General features: G+C 43.1%; 1 protein-coding gene across 3 annotated transcripts in view; it reads right to left on the reverse strand.

Annotated features, from left to right (window-relative positions):
- Positions 1 to 20,192, reverse strand: part of LOC132377431 (collagen alpha-5(IV) chain-like) — a 212,931-nt gene that overhangs the window by 8,031 nt on the left and 184,708 nt on the right. For all 3 annotated transcript variants that reach the window (XM_059943694.1, XM_059943701.1, XM_059943705.1), the window contains 8 exons: positions 17,744 to 17,813; positions 15,721 to 15,792; positions 12,990 to 13,115; positions 9,541 to 9,639; positions 9,076 to 9,282; positions 6,965 to 7,142; positions 1,063 to 1,177; positions 38 to 210 (listed from right to left, as the gene is read on the reverse strand). In XM_059943694.1, the coding sequence (XP_059799677.1) occupies positions 38 to 210; positions 1,063 to 1,177; positions 6,965 to 7,142; positions 9,076 to 9,282; positions 9,541 to 9,639; positions 12,990 to 13,115; positions 15,721 to 15,792; positions 17,744 to 17,813 (1,040 nt within the window). The remainder of the gene's footprint in view (positions 1 to 37; positions 211 to 1,062; positions 1,178 to 6,964; positions 7,143 to 9,075; positions 9,283 to 9,540; positions 9,640 to 12,989; positions 13,116 to 15,720; positions 15,793 to 17,743; positions 17,814 to 20,192) is intronic.

The raw sequence follows: 20,192 nt of genomic DNA on the forward strand, positions 1-20,192 counted from the left end.
AATCAGTCTGAATCTTTCTGAAATGTAGTGTTTATACCTGAACATCTGTGAGTGGTCCAGCGTTGCTAGCCAAAAGCTGTAGGCATTTACATAGTAGTTGCACGTCCCCCTCCCGTGGCATTCAATGAATGGCACAACGCGAAATTCTTCCAAACATGATCCCGGTGAAGCCAAAGCTTGACCTGATCCCTGGGCACCCGAGCCCCTGTGCTATAACAGGAGAGGAGAGAAACATGTTTCTGTGAATACGCACACAGTGTATGGATCAGAGAAATTATTTCGGAACAGAGTTGTAGCCAGTCAGTTAACTGGAACCCAGAAAAGGGAGACTTTGTTTATCTGATGCCTTACTTTTGTTATTGATCACTCACAGGAGGGACAGAAACTAATCTTCCACGTCATCCTGCAGTCTGTGAACTACAGAAAAGGCAGAGTCCAGTAAGACAACCAAGAAAGACTTGAAGCATTCCAGGCTTCCAGAGAAAAGAAATGACAGGGCAAAATTGTCAAGCCTAAATTGACAATTGTTGTGTAGGGGTTAGGGTAATAGTGCATGCCTGTTATGTTTTGAAACTTCAAAACATTAAACCAATTTGAAGGAAATCAAGAGAGCCAAGAGACACACGTTTCACATGGTAGTGCCATGACATATGCATTTCACATATTTTTACATACAAATTATATAAACAACAACAAATGCCTACTCAAACTGTATATTTACAATATTACTCAAATACTATTGAAATAGTAAATACACAACAGTGTCAAGTGCAGATTTATGAGGCAAAGTCCACTAGCAGGTGGGAAGATTTCCAACAAAAAGGAGCTGAGATTGCACAGGGAGAGAGAAGATGAGAAACTTGGGTGAGTAGGAGAATTATTGCAGAGTTTAAAACTAAAAACAGTTTTACTTCATTCCTCTACCACATATTGGGCTTACCAAAATACGAATTAATTAACATATATATCCATGTCCTGATTGTAAATTGCAAGCCAGAGTTTAAGACAACTTTCAGTTCAGTCTCTTGCCAAACTTGGATTGGCATTCCTTTATGTACATACCATTACAAACGAGTAGCCAATCCACAAGGATTTCCAGCCAGTTGGGCAGGGTGGGATCTCAATTGTTTGACTGTGCACAGCTATGACCATTGCCAGACTTTCACAAACAACACACCTGGGAATGAGATACATCACTGGTTAGCATGAGCTTCAAACATGGTCGACTTTCCTGAAAATGGAGTTACACAACTCATATTGTCAGATTCTTCACATCATGGACAATTCAATCTTGGTGTGTGAGAAATGGCTGATATCCATAAGACCATAAGATATAGGAGCAGAATTAGGCCATTTGGCCCAACAGATCTGCTCCGCAATTTCAACATGGCTGATCCAAGTTTCCTCTCAGCCCCATTCTCCTGCCTTCTCCTTGTAACCCTTCATGCCCTGACAAAGCAAGAATCTATCAACCTCTGTCTTTAATATATATGAAGACTTAGCCTCCACAGCTGCCTGTGGCAAAGAATTCAACAGATTCACCACTCTCTGGCTAAAGAAATTCCTCTTCATCTCCATTCTAAAAGGATGCCCCTCTATTCTGAGGCTGTGTCCTCTGGTCTTAGACTCCCCACCATTGGAAACAGATGAACTGACTTATAGTTTTCTTTCTTCTGCCTCTCTCTCCCTTCTTGAAGAATGAAACGACATTTGCAATTTTCCAGTCTTCTGGAACCATCTAGTGATTGTTGAAAGATCATTGCTAATGCCTCCACAGTCTCTTCAGCCACCTCTTTCAGAACTGTGAGGTGTACACCATCTGATCCAGGTGACTTATCTAACTTCAGACCTTTCAGTTTCCCAAGAAGTTTCTCTCTAGTTATGCTAACTTCACACACTTCATGACCCCTGACACCTGGGACTTCCAGCACACTGCAAGTGTCTTCCACAGTGAAGACTTGATTTCATATCAAACTATGTGAAAAAAAAAGAAAACTTCATTATGTTAAAACAGCCAGCAATTTATTTTTATTTTAAAGCATGACCTCCCATAGATTCTAACAGCATCCTTTGATCCACCATGTCCATTCTGGCACAGTTGCCCATCTATACACTACCCCATTTGTTCTCATTAGGCTGTATACTTTTCTGCCTTGCCTAATTAAGTGTCTGTCTAAACTCCTCTTAAATATGATAATAGTTTCTGATTCCATCCACTCTTATAGCAACACATTACAGATAGCTTTTTTTTTAAAGTAAAGGCCATTATGGAGGATAGTATATTTGTCTGAACCAATGTTGAGCAGCGCACAGGTAACTGGTTACCGTCTGGCAAGGGAAGGGGAAAGGGCAGGCAGAGCAGGATTCCCCTGTGGCCATTCCCCTCAACAAGTATACCGATCTGGATACTGTTGGGGGGGGGGGGGGGCTGACTTATTTGGGACAAGCTGTGGAAGCTGGATCTCTGGCACTGAGTCTGGTTCTGCAGTGCAGAAGGGAGGGGGGAAGAAGAGGAAAGTGGTAGTGATAGGGGACTCGATAGTTAGAGGTACAGACAGGAGGTTCTGTGGTCGCGACAGAGACTTCCAGGTGGTTTGTTGCCTCCCGGGTGTCAGGGTCAGGGGTGTCTCTGATCACATGCACAGCATTCTGAAATGGGAGGGTGAGCAGCCAGATGTCATGGTACATATCGGTACCAATGACGTAGGAAGAAAGAGTGAGGAGGTCCTGAAGAGTGAGTATAGAGAGCTTGGTAGGAAGTTAAAAAGCAGGACCTCGAGGGTGGTAATCTCAGGATTGCTACCTGTGCCACGTGCCAGTGAGGGTAAGAACAGGATGCTCTGGAGGATGAACACGTGGCTGAGGAACTGGTATAGGGAACAGGGTTTCAGATTTCAGGATCATTGGGACCTCTGGGGCAGGTGGAACCTGTACAAGAGAGACAGTTTACACCTGAACTACAGGGGGACAAATATCCTTGCAGGGAGGTTTGTTAGTGCTATTGGGGGGGGGGGGGGGCGGTTTAAACCAGATTTGCAGGGGGATGGGAACCGGAGTGCCAGAGTAGATAGTGGAGCGGGGCTGAAAATAAATGATGTTAAAGTTTCATACAACATCACAAATAGAAGGGTTGTGTGTGGTGGTAATAATCTTCTGAGGTGTGTCTATTTCAATGTGAGGAGTATTGTGGGGAAGGCTGATGAGCTGAGGGCGTGCATTGACATGTGGAATTATGACATTGTAGTCATTAGTGAAACTTGGCTACAGGAGGGGCAGGACTGGCAGCTTAATGTTCCAGGGTTGCGTTGTTTCAGACGTGATAGAGGCAGAGGGATGAAGGGTGGAGTGGTGGCATTGCTAGTCAGGGAAAATGTTACAGCAGTGCTCAGGCAGGACAGATTAGAGTCCTTGTCTACCAAGGCCATATGGGTGGAGCTGAGAAACAGGAAAGCTATGACCACATTAATAGGGTTGTATTATAGACCACCCAACAGTCAGCGAGAATTGGAGGAGCAAATCTGCAGAGAGATCGCAGACAACTGCAGGAAACATAAAGTTATGACAGTAGGGGATTGCAATTTTCCACATATTGATTGGGACTCCCAAACTGTTAAAGGTCTAGATGGGTTAGAGTTTGTAAAATGTGTTCAGGAAAGTTTTCTAGATCAATATATAGAGGTACCGACTAGAGAGCATGCAATATTAGATCTCCTATTAGGAAACAAGTTAGGACAGGTGATGTAAGTGTGTGTAAGGGAACACTTTGGTTCCAGTGATCATAATACCTTTGGTTTCAACTTGGTCAGGGATAAAGATAGATCTGGTCCTCGGGTTGAGGTTCTAAACTGGAAAAAGGCCAAATTTGAAGAAATGAGAAAGTGTGGATTGGGACAGATTGTTCTCTGGCAAGGATGTTGTTGGTAAGTGGGAGGCCTTCAAAGAAGAAATTTTGAGAATGCAGAGTTTGTATGATCCTGTCAGGATTAAAGGCAAAGCGAATAAGAATAAGGAACCTTGGTTCTCGAGGGATATTGGAACTCTGATAAAGAAGAAGAGAGAGATGTATGACATGTATAGGAAACAGGGAGCAAATAAAGTACTTGAAGAGTATAAACAGTGCAGAAAAATACAAGAAATAAATCAGGAGGGCTAAAAGAAGACATGAGATAGCTTTGACAGTCAAGGTGAAGGATAATCCAGGAAACTGGCAAAGAGTCAATAGAAATAAGGCAAACAAGTAGTGAGGTCATGGAACCTATACAGATTGAAGAGGAAGAGGTGCTTGCTATCTTGAGGCTAATCAGAGTAGATAAATCCCCAGGACCTGATAGGGTATTCCCTCAGACCTTGAAGGAGACTAGTGTTGAAATTGCAGGGGCCCTGGCAGATATATTTAAAATGTCGGTATCTATGTGTGAGGTGCTGAAGGATTGGAGGTTCCGTTGTTTAAAGAAGGCTCTAAAAGTAATCCAGGAAATTATAGGCTGTTAAGTTTGACGTCAATAGTAGGTAAATTATTGAAAGGAGTACTAAGAGATAGGATCTATGAGTATTTAGATAGACAGGGACTTATTAGGGAGAGTCAACACGGCTTTGTGCATGGTATGTCATGTTTAACTAATCTATTAGAGTTTTTCGAGGAGGTTACAAGGAAAGTGGATGAAGGGAAGGTGGTGGATGTTGTCTACATGGACTTCAGTAAGGTCCTGCATGGGAGGTTAGTTAGGAAGATTCAGTTGCTAGGTATACATGGTGAGGTAGTAAATTGGATCAGACATTAGTTCAATGGGAGAAGCCAGAGAGTGGTAGTGGAGGATTGCTTCTCTGAGTGGAGGCCTGTGACTAGTGGTGTGCCACAGGGATCAGTGCTGTGTCCGTTGTTATTTGTCATCTATATCAATGATCTGGATGATAATGTGGCAAATTGGATCAGCAAATTTGCTGCTGATACAAAGATTGGAGGTGTAGTGGACAGTGAGGAAGGTTTTCAAAGCTTGCAGAGGGATCTGGACTAGCTGGAAAAATGGGCTAAAAAATGGCAGATGGAGTTTAATACAGACAAGTGTGAGGTATTGCACTTCGGAAGGAAAAACCAAGGTAGAACATACAAGGTAAATGGTAGGACACTGAGGAGTGCAGTAGAACAGAGGGATCTGGGAATACAGATACAAAATTCCCAAAAAGTGGCATCACAGGTAGATAGGGTGGTAAAGAGAACTTTTGGTACATTGGCCTTTATAAATCAAAGTATTGAGTATAAGAGTTGTAATGTTATGGTGAGGTTGTATAAGGCACTGGTGAGGCCGAATTTGGAGTATTGTGTGCAGTTTTGGTCACTGAGTTACAGGAAGGATATTAATAAGGTTGAAATAGTGCAGAGAAGGTTTACAAGGACGTTGCCAGGACTTGAGAAACTGAGTTACAGAGAAAGGTTGAATAGGTTAGGACTTTATTCCCTGGAGTGTAGAAGAATGAGGGGAGACTTGATAGAGGTATATAAAATTATGATGAGTATAGATAGAGTGAATGCAAGCAGGCTTTTTCCACTGAGGCTAGGGGAGAAAAAAACAGAGGACATGGGTTAAGGGTGAAGGGGGAAAAGTTTAAAGGGAACATTAGGGGGGGCTTCTTCACACAGAGAGTGGTGGAAGTGTGGAATGAGCTGCCAGATGAAGTGGTAAATGTGGGCTCACTTTTAACATTTAAGAAAAACTTGGACAGGTACATGGATGAGAGGTGTATGGAGGGATATGGTCCCGCTGCAGGTCAGTGGGAATAGGCAGAAAAATGGTTCGGCACAGCCAAGAAGGGCCAAAAGGCCTGTTTCTGTGCTGTAATGTTCTATGGTTCTAATCCTTTCCTCATCCCACATTTTAGCACAGAAGTTCAAGTCAAGTCACTTTTATTGTCATTTCGACCATAACTGCTGATACAGTACACAGTAAAAATGAGGCAATGTTTTTCAGGACCATGGTGTTACATGACACAGTATAAAAAACTAGACTGAACTATGTAAAAAAAAACAACACAGAGAAAGCTACACTAGACTACAGACCTACACAGGACTGCATAAAGTGCAAAAAAACAGTGCAGGCATTACAATAAATAATAAACAGGACAATAGGGCAAGGCATCAGTCCAGGCTTCGGGTATTAAGGAGTCTGATAGCTTGGGGAAAGAAACTGTTACATAGTCTGGTCGTGATAGCCCGAATGCTTCGGAGCCTTTTCCCAGACAGCAGGAGGGAGAAGAGATTGTATGAGGGGTGCATGGGGTCCTTCATAATGCTGTTTCCTTTGTGGATGCAGCGTGTAGTGTAAATGTCCGAAATGGCGGCAAGAGAGACCCCCGATGATCTTCTCAGCTGACCTCACTATCTGCTGCAGGGTCTTGCGATCTGAGATGGTGCAATTTCCGAACCAGGCAGTGATGCAGCTGCTCAGGATGCTCTCAATACAACCCCTGTAGAATGTAATGAGGATGGGGGGTGGGAGATGGACTTTCCTCAGCCTTCGCAGAAAGTAGAGATGCTGCTGGGCTTTCTTTGCTATGGAGCTGGTGTTGAGGGACCAGGTGAGATTTTCAGTCAGGTGAACACCAAGAAATTTGGTGCTCTTTACGATCTCTACCGAGGAGCCGTCGATGTTAAGCGGGGAGTGGTCGCTCCATTTCTAATATTAGTAAGTTTCTAATATTGGCTATGGTTTTCAATCAGGAATGGGAGTATTGACTAATTTTCCCTCCCTCAGTCAGGTACACAAAGCCCATTTGTAGAACCAGCCCCACCACATTACCCTGATTGTCCTGGTCTCTGTATCTGCAGGGACTGAATTTGGAACTTCGCTGATCAAACAATTCACAGATTAACTTGCTAGCCCTGAGCTATGTTTCAATTGCTTTTTGATTCTAGGTGGTATCCATAAACTTCTTCAAAATACAGAGATTAGGTTTTGGAAGACAGTACCTGCTTATATACTGCTCTAGCTCTTGCCCTTTGATTGGAGCTTTATCCACATGCACTTGTGCTGAAGTTGACAGCCAATAGGAGTAGTCATTTCTTGATGCATAGTTACAGATGTCATTTATACTACAGAACAAAAATGGCATCACACTAAACTTTGGCAAGCAGCTACCAGCTGTTCCTGAAAGCCACAGATACAAAGAAGTATTAAAAAGGATTTGTACAATATGTGCACTGTAAACTATAATCTTTAAATATTCAGCTTAAATGTCAAGGAGAAATATCTTTTTTTTAAAGATTGAATAGGATCATGGAAATGAATGATATGTAAGAGCTGGGGTTAAAAGTCACATAGAATTCTAAAATCTTTGCTCTGTCTCAAAGCTTAGATTGCTGACTCTTCTGTTGCAGAATCATAAAACATGAGCATTATTCACACCAGCAAACATATCAGGAAGTTCACTGAAACACCAGTGTAGACGCTAAGGTACAGACTATAAAACATAGGAGCAGAATTAAGCCATTCGGCCCACTGAGTCTGCTCTTCACTTCCAAAAGGTTGTGGGTTTAAATTCAAACACAAGGACTACAGTGTTGTGTGAGATCAGGTTTGTGGGTCAGTGAGGGGGTATAGAAAACACTCCCTACTGGTCAGTAGATTAACTATTTACTTACAGGTCAAGACAGACACTAAACATTCAGTAAACCCTCCGAGAGTCACAGAGCCAAATTCAGTGCCAGAGACCCGACCACTGTGGCTTTCCTCTGCTAGGTCATCCCTCCCAACAATATCCAATGTGGTATACCTCTTATTCAGTCGAATGGTCACAGGGGTGCTTTGCACTGGCTGCCTATCCCCTTTCCCTCTCCTGACAGTCACCTACGTCCTGCACCTTGGGTGTAACTACCTCCCTGTATGTCCTATCAATCAACCCCTCAGCTTCCCAAATATTCTGGAGTTCATTCAATTTCAGCTCTGGCTCATTAACATGGTCTGGTAGAACCTGCAGCTGGATGCACGACTTGCACTGTAGCTGTCAGCGAAACCGGAAGTCTGCCCTCACTCCCACACTCCGAAAGAGGAGCATTCCACTATCCTGCCTGGCATCCCCACTTCACTGAGCGTGCAATAAAAAGAAAGAATAAATAACCAAAATAAATTTACCATCAGCCTACGTCTCTCCCCTCTGAGCCAAAGCCTCACTCTAACACCGGCTCACTCACACAATCTTACGCCACCCACTGCGCTCCACGATCTACCCCTGCTCTGGTGGCCCATGTGGGTGCGGCACCCAAACCTTCCCCGATTTCCCCTCGTGGGCGAGACTCCCAAATGCCGCACTGTTGTCGGTCCGCCCACCCCTGGACTTGGTGCTCCTCCCTTGGTTCTCGCTCTTATTTTTCCTTCTAAAGGTATTCATCTTCTGTTCAACCACTGATTCCTGCTTGCAACACCAACTGTGTGAAATCAGGTACACGGGTTTGGTGAGTGGGGGCAGAAGGCACTCACTACTGGTAAGTAAGTTAACAATTTAGTTACAGGACAAGATAGACACTAAACTTTCAGTAAACCCTTCAGGTTACATTCGGTTACAAATACTTACCTAAACTGAGCATCCAAAGTGGCAGGACAAAACAGACACCAACCACACACACAGTGGCAAGTACTTATCTAAAGTGTGCACCCAGACCCTCTTTACTGTAGCACACTCCACTGTTTACTGCAACCGTCAGCCCGTGGTGACCCAGAGAGCAAAAAGAGGCTGTGTGGTGAGCGTGTGCTAGATTTAAACTCTACCGGTGTCGTCAGATAAACGGCAGGTATGAGAGCGGCAGCATTGCTCCTTACTCGCGTTGTCCCCTGCTTCCCATGGGGAGGGGGTAACTTCCAATGAGCAGGGAAGTTTGACACCGACTGCAACACAGAGGTGCCAGGAATTGATAAATGGAGTCAGCACGGACTCAAATGGTTTTCCTCCATACTATCATAAATGTAAAACAAATGAATTTACTCCCATTGTCTTATACACGTTAATCTCAAATACTTTGAACAATACTGTCAAGAATCATGTTTCAATTAATTAAAAAATATTCAGAGGTGTTGTTTAGCATACCTAAATCTTGTCCGTATGCACGTCTATTGCCCTGTACAAAGAGGAGAGAGTAGCCAATACCTAGCTCATTTGTGCCATTTGGACACAGTGGTATCACTATGGATTGACTGTGTCTTGTAAAAATGAACCTGTGGATAACTGGTTTCCACTGGCCGGGTTGTCCCTTAGCTCCTTGCTTTCCTTTTGGACCTGGAAGCCCCTTCTGTCCTAATGTTAAACAAAAATATATTTGTTCCAATTAATGTTGACTTATTTGAAACAACATCAGAGTTTTGATTGAGACATATTGATCGGCTTATGCTTGTTACAAACATGTTATGGCATAAGCTTTAATGTCACATTAAATGCTTAAAAGATAATATAGGAAAAGATCTCACTGCAATCACTATCCCTTTCCATATTAATAGAAAGGATTTGTGCGAATTTATTAAGAAGTACAATATTTGAAACAGTTGCCTTGCTTACCTGGTTGTCCATCATAACCTGGGGAGCCTTTTGGTCCTGGAAGTCCTATATCTCCAGGAGGACCATTTGGACCACATGGACCAGGTGGACCCTCCTTTCCTATGTGTAAACCAAAACAAGACAAACTTGTTTATCCCATAATAAGACTCTGGCAATAGCAGTAAAATATCTTAGTGTCTCAGTTTCTTTAGATATGGTACTGGAAAATAGTTTGTGATTTTATTTAACAACAAGGATGCTTCAGTAAACAAGGGTGAAAGAAACTTTGAGGGACAGCGTCCTTATTGTGGATTACTTCCATACTGGGGGACTGGTTCCATACAGAATTGTTTAAAAGGACATCTGAACGGTGGTTCCTCTACATGAGAAAATCTGCAGATGCTGGAAATGCAAAGCAACACACACAAAGTGCTGGAGGAACTCAGCAGTGCAGGCAGCATCTACGGAAAAGAGTACGCAGTCAAAGTTTTGGGCCGAGGCCCTTCATCAGGGTAATGAAGGGATTCACCCTGAAACATCAACTGCTTACTCTTTTCCGTAGATGCTGCCTGCCCTGCTGAGTTCCTCCAGCATTTTGTGTGTGTTGCCCTGAGCGGTGGTTGGCCACATGCCATAATTCTTAAAACTGGCACCAATAGTATTGCTGGACCAGTAATTTAGAGTCTCGTTCAAAAGAGAGTTCAAATTCCCGATGGAGAAGCATTAATATTCAATTCAGTTAACCATGTAATCTAGAACTAAGTAAGCTGGTTTCAGTTTTGGAGACTATGAAACTTGTAATCAAATACAAATGTTCTTAAGGGAAAAAAATACACTATCCTTACCCGGGCTGGGTTATATATGACAGTGGATGCTCTATGACAAGTCAGAGGTTATTAGTTGTACTGGGGCAAAACTCATTTATATCAACTCTCTGTCCAACAGGACTTCGGTAGAAGGATGTCAGCAGTTCAAAATGGAAATTACTGCCACGCTCTCAGGGCACGTAAAGATGGGGACTAATTGCTCGCCATGCTAGAGAAGCCACCCATTCTGAGAAAACAGTATAAAAGCTTGCAGAAAAATGGTGTCTTTAGTAAACTTACTACAGCATAGAAGGCTAGTCAGCCATGATATCCTGCGTAAGATGGAGCCTATAAAACCATTTGGTGCTTTTTACCACCTGCTTACACCAAGGGGGATGATGTAGTAGTCAGTCCACCTACCATGAAATCTTGGACTAATCAGCATTGTCACAGTGAAAACATGGAAATGTCATAGTCAACACCTGGCAAAATCTCATTCAAATCCAGGTCCCACGTGCTGTGAGGCAGTGGCACTTATTGCAGTCTGACACGCAGCAGTGTTAGAGAGGGAAAAATCTCAATGTGCAGCACAAAATGATTAATTAGACAGAAAACTGGCAGACTTAAAGATGCAGATATTCAATCAGGTGGCAAAATTCTACAAAGGACATTTAAAGGAATGATTCGCAATGTTGGTGCAGAGAGAGTGAGATTGCCAATCCAAAATCACAGAAACACAGAAAACCTACAGCACAATACAGGCCCTTCAGCCCACAAAGCTGTGCCAAACATGTCCTTATCTGAGAAATTACCTAGGGTTACCAATAGCCCTCTAATTTTCTAAGCTTCATGTACCTATCCAGAAGTTTCTTAAAAGACCCTATAGTTTCCATCTCCACCAGCATCGTTGGCATCCTGTTCCATGCACTCACCATTCTCTGTGTAAAAAACCTACCCCTGACACCTCCTCTGTACCTGCTTCCAAGCACCTTAAAACCATGCCCTCTTGTGCTAGCCATTTCGGCCCTGGGAAAAAGACTCTGACTATCCAAACAATCAATGTCTCTCATTATCTGTATCAGTTCACCTGAAAAGGCCAAGTTCACTCAACCTGTTCTCAAAAGACATGCTCTCCAATCCAGGCAGCATCCTTGTAAATCTCCTCTGCATCTTTTCTATGGCTTCCACGTCCTTCCTATAGTGTGGCGACCACAATTGAGCACAGTACTCCAAGTGGGGTCTGACCAGGGTCCTGTATAGCTGCAACATTACCTCTCAGCTCTTAAACTCAATCCCATGATTGATGAAGGTCATTGCACCGTATGCCTTCTTAACCACAGAGTCAACCTGCGCAGCAGCTTTGAGTGTCCTATGGATGCAGACCCCAAGATCCCTCTGATCCTCCACACTGCCAAGAGTCTTACCATTAATACCATATTGTGCCATCATATTTGACCTACCAGAATGAACCACCTCACACTTACCTGGACAAAGCAATGTCCCCTGGATCCCATGCCTCCTTACTTTCTCAATAAGCCTTACATGGAGTACCTTATCAAATGCCTTGCTGAAATCCATATACCTTACATCTACTTCTCTACTTTCATCAATGTGTTTAGTCGCATCCTCAAAAAATTCAATTAGGCTTGTAAGGCACAACGTGCCTTTGACAAAGCCATGCTGACTATTCCTAATCATATTACGCCTCTCCAAATGTTCATAAATCCTGCCTCTCGGGATCTTCTCCATTGTTCCTATTGCAATCACTATCTCCAAAATGCTCTCCCACTGAGAGACCTGACACCTGACCAGGTTCGTTTCCCAATACCAGATCAAGTACAGCCTTTCCTCCTGTAGGCTTATCTACATATCGTGTCTTGAAACCTTCCTGAACATACCTAACAAACTCCACCCCATCTAAACCCCTTGCTTTAGGGACATGCCAATTGATATTTGGGAAATTAAAATCTTCCACCACAAAAACCTTAAGAGTCATTCAAGTAAAATAGGTCTTATTTCAATCATACCCATGCAGAATCTGATATTTTTAAAGAATTAAATTCTACAGTTTATTGACAGCCTAGTTTAGACTCAAGTGGCTATCTAACGAAAAATCAATTATGTTCAGCATCTTCGGTTTGTCTGTCACAAGAGACCGGATCTCAGCTGGAAAGCTGTGCACAGTTCTGGTTCCCATACTATACGATTAAAGGTGAAAGGTTACCTCCATTTGTCCCACGCACATTGAAAAATACAGTGAATTGTGTCATTTGTGTCAATGACTAACACAGTCCTAATACGTTCTGGGCAACCCAGAAGTATCGTCATGTTTTTGACAGTAGTTTAGCATGCCCACAACTTACTAACTTCATAACCCTAACCCGTACATCCTTGAACTGTGGGAGAAAACTGGAATATCTGGAGGAAGTGATTCTATTCCCAATCCAATTGATTGTAACAATAAATGTCTTGAATAGTAACAGGCCTTTGGACATCCTTCTAGTTCCCTTTGGAATACAGAATAGAAAATTAAAACTGAGTGCGTTCTTTCACATTTACAACTGCCAGCCATGCTAAATTGGCTCAATTTTCTCTATGATAAAAAGTACTTGTGAATGATACAGTAGTGCAATTCAATTACATCTTGTTGAGTTTTGAACATACCAATGTATCCAGGCAGACCAGGATCTCCAGGACTCCCACATTCCCCATTGGACCCTGGTTCACCTGGTGGTCCTGGGACACCCTTAACAACTGTTCTATCGGAGACGGTAGGAAATCCTTTCAGGCCTATGAGAAATATAACCATTTACAAAAGAAGTTGAAGCAATCCCAAAAAGACAAATCCATTTTTATTAATTTTAGTTTTGTTCAAAGATATGCCCATTATTCAACATAATTAATTAACAACCAATTGAAGAAATACACAGGCCATGGCCTCCTTGGATGACACAAATACATAGCGCCTTTTCTATTGCCAATGAACCAGAATGCAGGCCTGATTAATAGACACTGGGAAGATGTTGTTCACAGAAAAATGTAGCTCACTGAAACAATGTCTTCCAGAAGAAATGAATTTCAAAAATTGAAAGCTACTAAATGACCCCGGTAAAGTTAAAGTTAAGGTCTGTCCCGAGCCTTACAGGCTCATCAGGCTGGTGCTTATGCCAGTTTCTGTGGCATGAAGCGACTGAGAGTACGAGACTCCCCCCAGGATAGGAGGAGGAGTCTATCGCGAGGTTAACCCCCAGCATTTTGCCAGTACCCATTTTCAGCTGGGTGAACTGGAGTAGTGTGTGGTTAACTGCCTTAATCAAGGACACAACACGTTGCCTCAGCTGGGGCTCGAACTCACAACCTACAGATTGCTAGTCCAACACCTTAACCACTTGGCCACATGCCACACAAATGACCCGGGCCTCATCGGTATTCATTGGGAGAGGGCTCTGAATGTACATTATTTGGGCACTGTTCACACTGAATTGATTATAATAAGGGCCCACGTGGATGTTAGTCTCTCTGCCTAGAGAACAGTGGCTGGTAGCATGCTGCAAGGGCTGGAGCTGGGTCCATCCATTGTTCCTTATCATCTATCTTAATGATTTAGATGATAATGCAAAGTTGATCTGCAAACTTGTAGATGACACCAAGATTGGGAGTGTAGTGGACAGTGAGGAAGGCTATCAAAGCTTGCAAAGTGTTTTGCATCAGCGCCGAAAATGGACTGAAAAATGGCAGATGGAATTTGATGCAGACAGGTACAAGGTGTTGCACTTTGGGAGAAAAAGCCAGGGTAAGATTTACACATTGATTGGTAGGGCGCTGGCTGAGGTGTGTGGTAGAACAAAGCAACCTGGGCATGCAGATTCATAATACCTTTAAAGTGGCAATACAGGTAGATAGAGTCATAAAGAGAACTTCTGGCACATTGGCCTATGTTGATCAGCACAGTGAGTACAGGAGTTGGGATTTTATGTTGAAGGTGTTTAAGACATTTGTGAGGCCAAATTTGGAGCTTTGTGCTCTGTTCTGGTCATCGATTTACAGAAAAGATGTCAATAAAGTTGAAAGAGTTCAGACAAAGATGTTGAGGACCTGATTACAGGGAAAGGTTGGTGAGGTTAGAACTGGAGCGCAGGAGAATGGGGGCGGCAGAATTATGAAGGGTATAGATTGGATGACTAATTGCAGGCTTTTCCCCCTCAAAATAAGTGAGAGGTCATAGGTTTAAGTTGAAAGTTGAAATACTTAAAGGGAATCTGAGGGGGAATTTTTTCAGTTGAGAGGGTGGGCAAGTATGGAATGGCTGCCAGCGGAAGTAGCGGATGAGAGTTCACTTGTAACATTTAAAACAAAACTTCAAATAGTTATGAGGATGAGAAAGGTGTGGAGGGCTATGGTCGAGGTGCAGGCAGATGGTACTAGGCAGAAAACCAGGCTGCCACAGCCCAGATGGACCATATGTCCTGTTTCGGTGCTGTGGTGCTCTGTGGCCTTAGGGTGTATGCAGCTAATCAGGAATGGTGCAGGAAGGCCAACGCAAAGTGAGGATACCAACAGTCATGGTTATCAAGTTCTATGTGGCCAAGAACCTTCATGCACTGAGGTCTTCCCAAGCTGGAATTAACACACACTTTCCATTTGTTATGTAGAGGTCCCTGGTCCTCTCTATTCAAAGAAAACTGACTGCAGTTCATTCTCTACTGAGGCACCAATCAAAACCCCATTTTGGCTAGTATTGTATTGGAAACCAACTTATTGGCTGTTAGCTGGGAATGTCTGGAACCAAACAGAGTTATCCATGCTTCCACACCAGACAGCTTTCCACTTAATCTTATGCAGTGTATGTGCTTGGCCCTGTACATTGGCAGATAGCACTGTAAGGCACCCTATTTCTTTATGAGATAGAAAGATGGCATTTGGCCCATTCAGCTTTCCTGTACTCTACAATGGAACCACTACCTTCAGTCTTCTCACCCAGTCTTGACTGCAGGCCACTCATATCTGGAGATTTATTCAGGACTATCATGGTGACATTAAAACTGGTGGCCACGAGAGTTAAACGGAATGACGTTATGTCTTCACCGTCATGATTTTCTTCTTGTGCCTTTTCAGTCTCACAGTCAGAATCAGAACCAGAATCAAGAAACAGACACACACACTCTGGTGGATTCAAGAGACACAGGAGATGCTGAGACAACAATGAAAAGCATTCATGTGAATGAGCAGAGCTGGCCTAGTGTCTGTACTGAAGGAATACTACAGGTTAACCCTGCTCTGCAGTTCCCAAGCCTAATTCCAGCTCCATTTAACTCAGCTTCACAACCTCTTTCACTTCATGACCCAACGACTTTGATATTCTTCATTCTTCATGTTCATTGATCTGTAAGGTTACCTCGTTGTCCAACTTGTCCTGGTGGACCAGCATCTCCCACTGGTCCCCAAGTTCCTCTGCAACCTCGTAAACCTGCAGCAGAAATGTTATTAATATTAGGATTACACAGAGAATACAACACAGAAATGGGCTATTTCATTCACCCACTCTACTGGACAGGCATCCCATTGCCTGTCACTTTAATTCTTCATTCCATCCCCACTCTGACCTATTGGTCTTCAGCCTCCATACTGTTACAGTGAGGCCAAACCCGAGCTTGAGGGACAGTATCTCATCTTCTATTTGAACCCATTGCAGTTTTATGCATTTAATATTGAATTTTACAACTTCAGCTAACTTGATTTCTCTTTCTGTATGACTCACCTTGTCTATGATGTTGGCTCAGCTTGTTTGTGTCTCCACCCTATTTTGTTCCCTTCTGAGAGAGGTGGACAAGCCCGGGCAGGACTTACTACTCCGCATTTGGCAACTCCTTCCAAACTTTTGTCCATATTCTTCTGCCTACATTCTCACTATGGAACTTCTTACTGACCAGATCACCTTATCCCGACAGTTTACCTGATTTTACCCTATCACAGACTTCCCTGCAGTTTACAACTACTTGTGCCTCCTTCCCAGTTCTGCCGAAGGATCTCCAAGCTAGAATATTAATTTCTTCTTTTCCCACAGTTGTGGCTTGACCTGCTGAGTATTTCCAACAGTTTCTGCTTTTGGTTTAGATTTTCAGCATCTGCAGATTTTGTTGACTTTCAGAAGAATACTACTTACGAAACAACAAATTTATTGAAAATATATAAATTAACATTTCCTGACATGGCAAGCACATCTGTTAAGTTAAATATAAGTACAAGGAGATCATCAAAAGCAATCTCCACTCCATGTGATACAACGATGTGGATCTCATCCAGGAAAGTGAGCGATACCTAGCAACCCTGGCCGACTGGCTGAGCCCTGGCTGACCCCTTTCCCTTACTATGCAAGTTATTTGCTGAAAAGCAATTCACTGCTGTAAAACAACAGAGTACCCAGTTTAACACACCACACACACAACAGCTTTTGTTGCATTTATATTTGAAGGGAAATCCACTTTCTGGAAATTTACTGCACAGAAGGAATGACCATTGTGCTAGCGATAGCTTTCAGAGTATGCACTCTAGACAATCCCTGGTGCAGCATTTAAAACCATTATACATTATGGTTTTTATACTGCACTTCACTGTGGGCTCAGCAGGAAATTTTGACAGAAGGATTTATCCTGTGTCAACTTAAAATATAGTCACTCACTTATCTTTCTGTATAAATGCCATTATCTTTCCAGGCACTGTGATTCAGTTCACTGTGTAGCTGCTTTGGCCCCTGGCATGTGTCCATGCCTAAAATTAGCAGCTCATCCCCTTTCCCTCCCTACTGCTGCTCACTCCATGCAAAGGTTTCATCCTCAATTAGTAAATCAGAGGCTAAAACTGTGGATAAGGAGACATGACTTCAAATTCTATCATAAGAGTTGGGGGGGGGAATTAAAATAAATACATAAATCATCAATTACATAAAACACTGTCAATAGTAACAGATCAAAGCAAATTGACTCAGAAAAAGTCAGCTGGTTTACCAAAGTTGGAAGGGAAGCATATAGATCTTAGCTGCCAATATGACTGATGCTCATCTACCATCTAAGACGACCTAACAAACAAGCCACCCATTTCAAGTGGCAATGAGACATGGCTGGATAATAAGCGTCTGTCTTACAACTGATATATCATGAATTAATAAAAAAAAAATACCGCAAGTTAAAATTGATTGCTTCTAGGAGAGGCAAACATTTTGCTCTGCTCATCCTGAGATCTCTAAGTCAAAATAATCCAAAAAATTGGATTCATTTACACTCTTGCATCAAGAATATAGCAGACTCATGGAAGATGTTTTACAAAATTTTCAAGTTCTAACATCTTTGCAAATTTATGTGGAGTTTGCCACATTTGCTAAAATTGTTTATATCAGGAAAAAAAATATTCTTGAACAATACCTGGAGACCCTGAAGGACCAGTTAAACCCTGGTCGCCTTTTGGACCTGGGAATGAAGAACCAGGGATTCCCTGTAAAATTAACCAAGAGTGGATTCAAAATGGTTAATGTTGCTGCAGGCAGAGGTAGCTGGACAACTTGTTAATCACAATGTACATCAGGATACCAGTTGATCAAGTAGCATCAGGTGGGGGAGGGGTGTTTGGAGAGGATTTGGTGATATTTCAGGCCAATACTCTACAACAGGCTTGAGAGTACAGAGGGGAGGTAGAAAGCTTAAGGTCCAAGTCCAGAGTCTGGGGTAGAAACCCAGATGTTGAAGGCCAAAGCTGGTGAATCTGGGGGTAGGGGTCCGAATGTCAAAGCTACTGGGTCAGCTTGTCCAGAGTTGAGAGGCCTGGTACCTACAAGTCTGCAAGTTTGAGATCTGTGCATCTGAGAGTCTGGGGCTAAGGATTAGTGGCCCCGGGGTGGCCTGTCCGAGGGTGGGAGGCCTTTCGGAGTGGGTTTTGTTGTTTTTGTTATTGTTGTTGCTTCTGCTTGTGTTGTTGGGTTTTGCTGTTGTTATTCTTGTTGCTGGTTGTGTTGTTGGGGTTTGCTGTCGTTATTGTTGCTGGTTGTGTTGTCGGGGTTTGCTGTCGTTATTGTTGCTGGTTGCGTTGTCGGGGTTTGCTGTTGTTATTGTTGTTGCTGGTTGTGTTGTTGGGGTTTGCTGTCGTTATTGTTGCTGGTTGTGTTGTTGGGTTTTGCTGTTGTTATTGTTGCTGGTTGTGTTGTTGGGTTTTGCTGTTGTTATTGTTGCTGGTTGTGTTGTTGGGGTTTGCTGTCGTTATTGTTGCTGGTTGTGTTGTTGGGTTTTGCTGTTGTTATTGTTGCTGGTTGTGTTGTCGGGGTTTTGCTGTCGTTATTGTTGCTGGTTGTGTTGTCGGGGTTTGCTGTTGTTATTGTTGTTGCTGGTTGTGTTGTTGGAGTTTGCTGTCGTTATTGTTGCTGGTTGTGTTGTTGGGTTTTGCTGTCGTTATTGTTGCTGGTTGTGTTGTTGGGGTTTGCTGTCGTTATTGTTGCTGGTTGTGTTGTCGGGGTTTTGCTGTCGTTATTGTTGCTGGTTGTGTTGTCGGGGTTTGCTGTTGTTATTGTTGCTGGTTGTGTTGTAGGGTTTTGCTGTCGTTATTGTTGCTGGTTGTGTTGTTGGGTTTTGCTGTCGTTATTGTTGCTGGTTGTGTTGTTGGGTTTTGCTGTCGTTATTGTTGCTGGTTGTGTTGTTGGGTTTCGCTGTCGTTATTGTTGCTGGTTGTGTTGTTGGGTTTTGCTGTTGTTATTGTTGTTGCTGGTTGTGTTGTCGGGGTTTGCTGTCACTATTGTTGCTGGTTTTGTTGTTGGGGTTTGCTGTTGTTATTGTTGCTGGTTGTGTTGTCGGGGTTTGCTGTTGTTATTGTTGCTGGTTGTGTTGTTGGGGTTTGCTGTCGTTATTGTTGCTGGTTGTGTTGTTGGGGTTTGCTGTCGTTATTGTTGCTGGTTGTGTTGTTGGGGTTTGCTGTCGTTATTGTTGCTGGTTGTGTTGTTGGGGTTTGCTGTCGTTATTGTTGCTGGTTGTGTTGTTGGGGTTTGCTGTCGTTATTGTTGTTGCTGGTTGTGTTGTCGGGGTTTGCTGTTGTTATTGTTGTTGCTGGTTGTGTTGTTGGGGTTTGCTGTCACTATTGTTGCTGGTTGTGTTGTTGGGTTTTGCTGTTGTTATTGTTGCTGGTTGTGTTGTTGGGGTTTGCTGTCGTTATTGTTGCTGGTTGTGTTGTTGGGTTTTGCTGTTGTTATTGTTGCTGGTTGTGTTGTTGGGGTTTGCTGTCGTTATTGTTGCTGGTTGTGTTGTTGGGGTTTGCTGTCGTTATTGTTGCTGGTTGTTTTGTCGGGGTTTGCTGTCATTATTGTTGCTGGTTTTGTTGTTGGGGTTTGCTGTTGTTATTGTTGCTGGTTGTGTTGTCGGGGTTTGCTGTTGTTATTGTTGTTGCTGGTTGTGTTGTCGGGGTTTGCTGTCACTATTGTTGCTGGTTTTGTTGTTGGGGTTTGCTGTTGTTATTGTTGCTGGTTGTGTTGTCGGGGTTTGCTGTTGTTATTGTTGCTGGTTGTGTTGTTGGGGTTTGCTGTCGTTATTGTTGCTGGTTGTGTTGTTGGGGTTTGCTGTCGTTATTGTTGCTGGTTGTGTTGTTGGGGTTTGCTGTCGTTATTGTTGCTGGTTGTGTTGTTGGGGTTTGCTGTCGTTATTGTTGTTGCTGGTTGTGTTGTCGGGGTTTGCTGTTGTTATTGTTGTTGCTGGTTGTGTTGTTGGGGTTTGCTGTCACTATTGTTGCTGGTTGTGTTGTTGGGTTTTGCTGTTGTTATTGTTGCTGGTTGTGTTGTCGGGGTTTGCTGTTGTTATTGTTGCTGGTTGTGTTGTTGGGGTTTGCTGTCGTTATTGT

The sequence above is a fragment of the Hypanus sabinus genome, chromosome 2 (assembly GCF_030144855.1).
Source record: "Hypanus sabinus isolate sHypSab1 chromosome 2, sHypSab1.hap1, whole genome shotgun sequence".
NCBI classification, from domain to species: domain Eukaryota; kingdom Metazoa; phylum Chordata; class Chondrichthyes; order Myliobatiformes; family Dasyatidae; genus Hypanus; species Hypanus sabinus.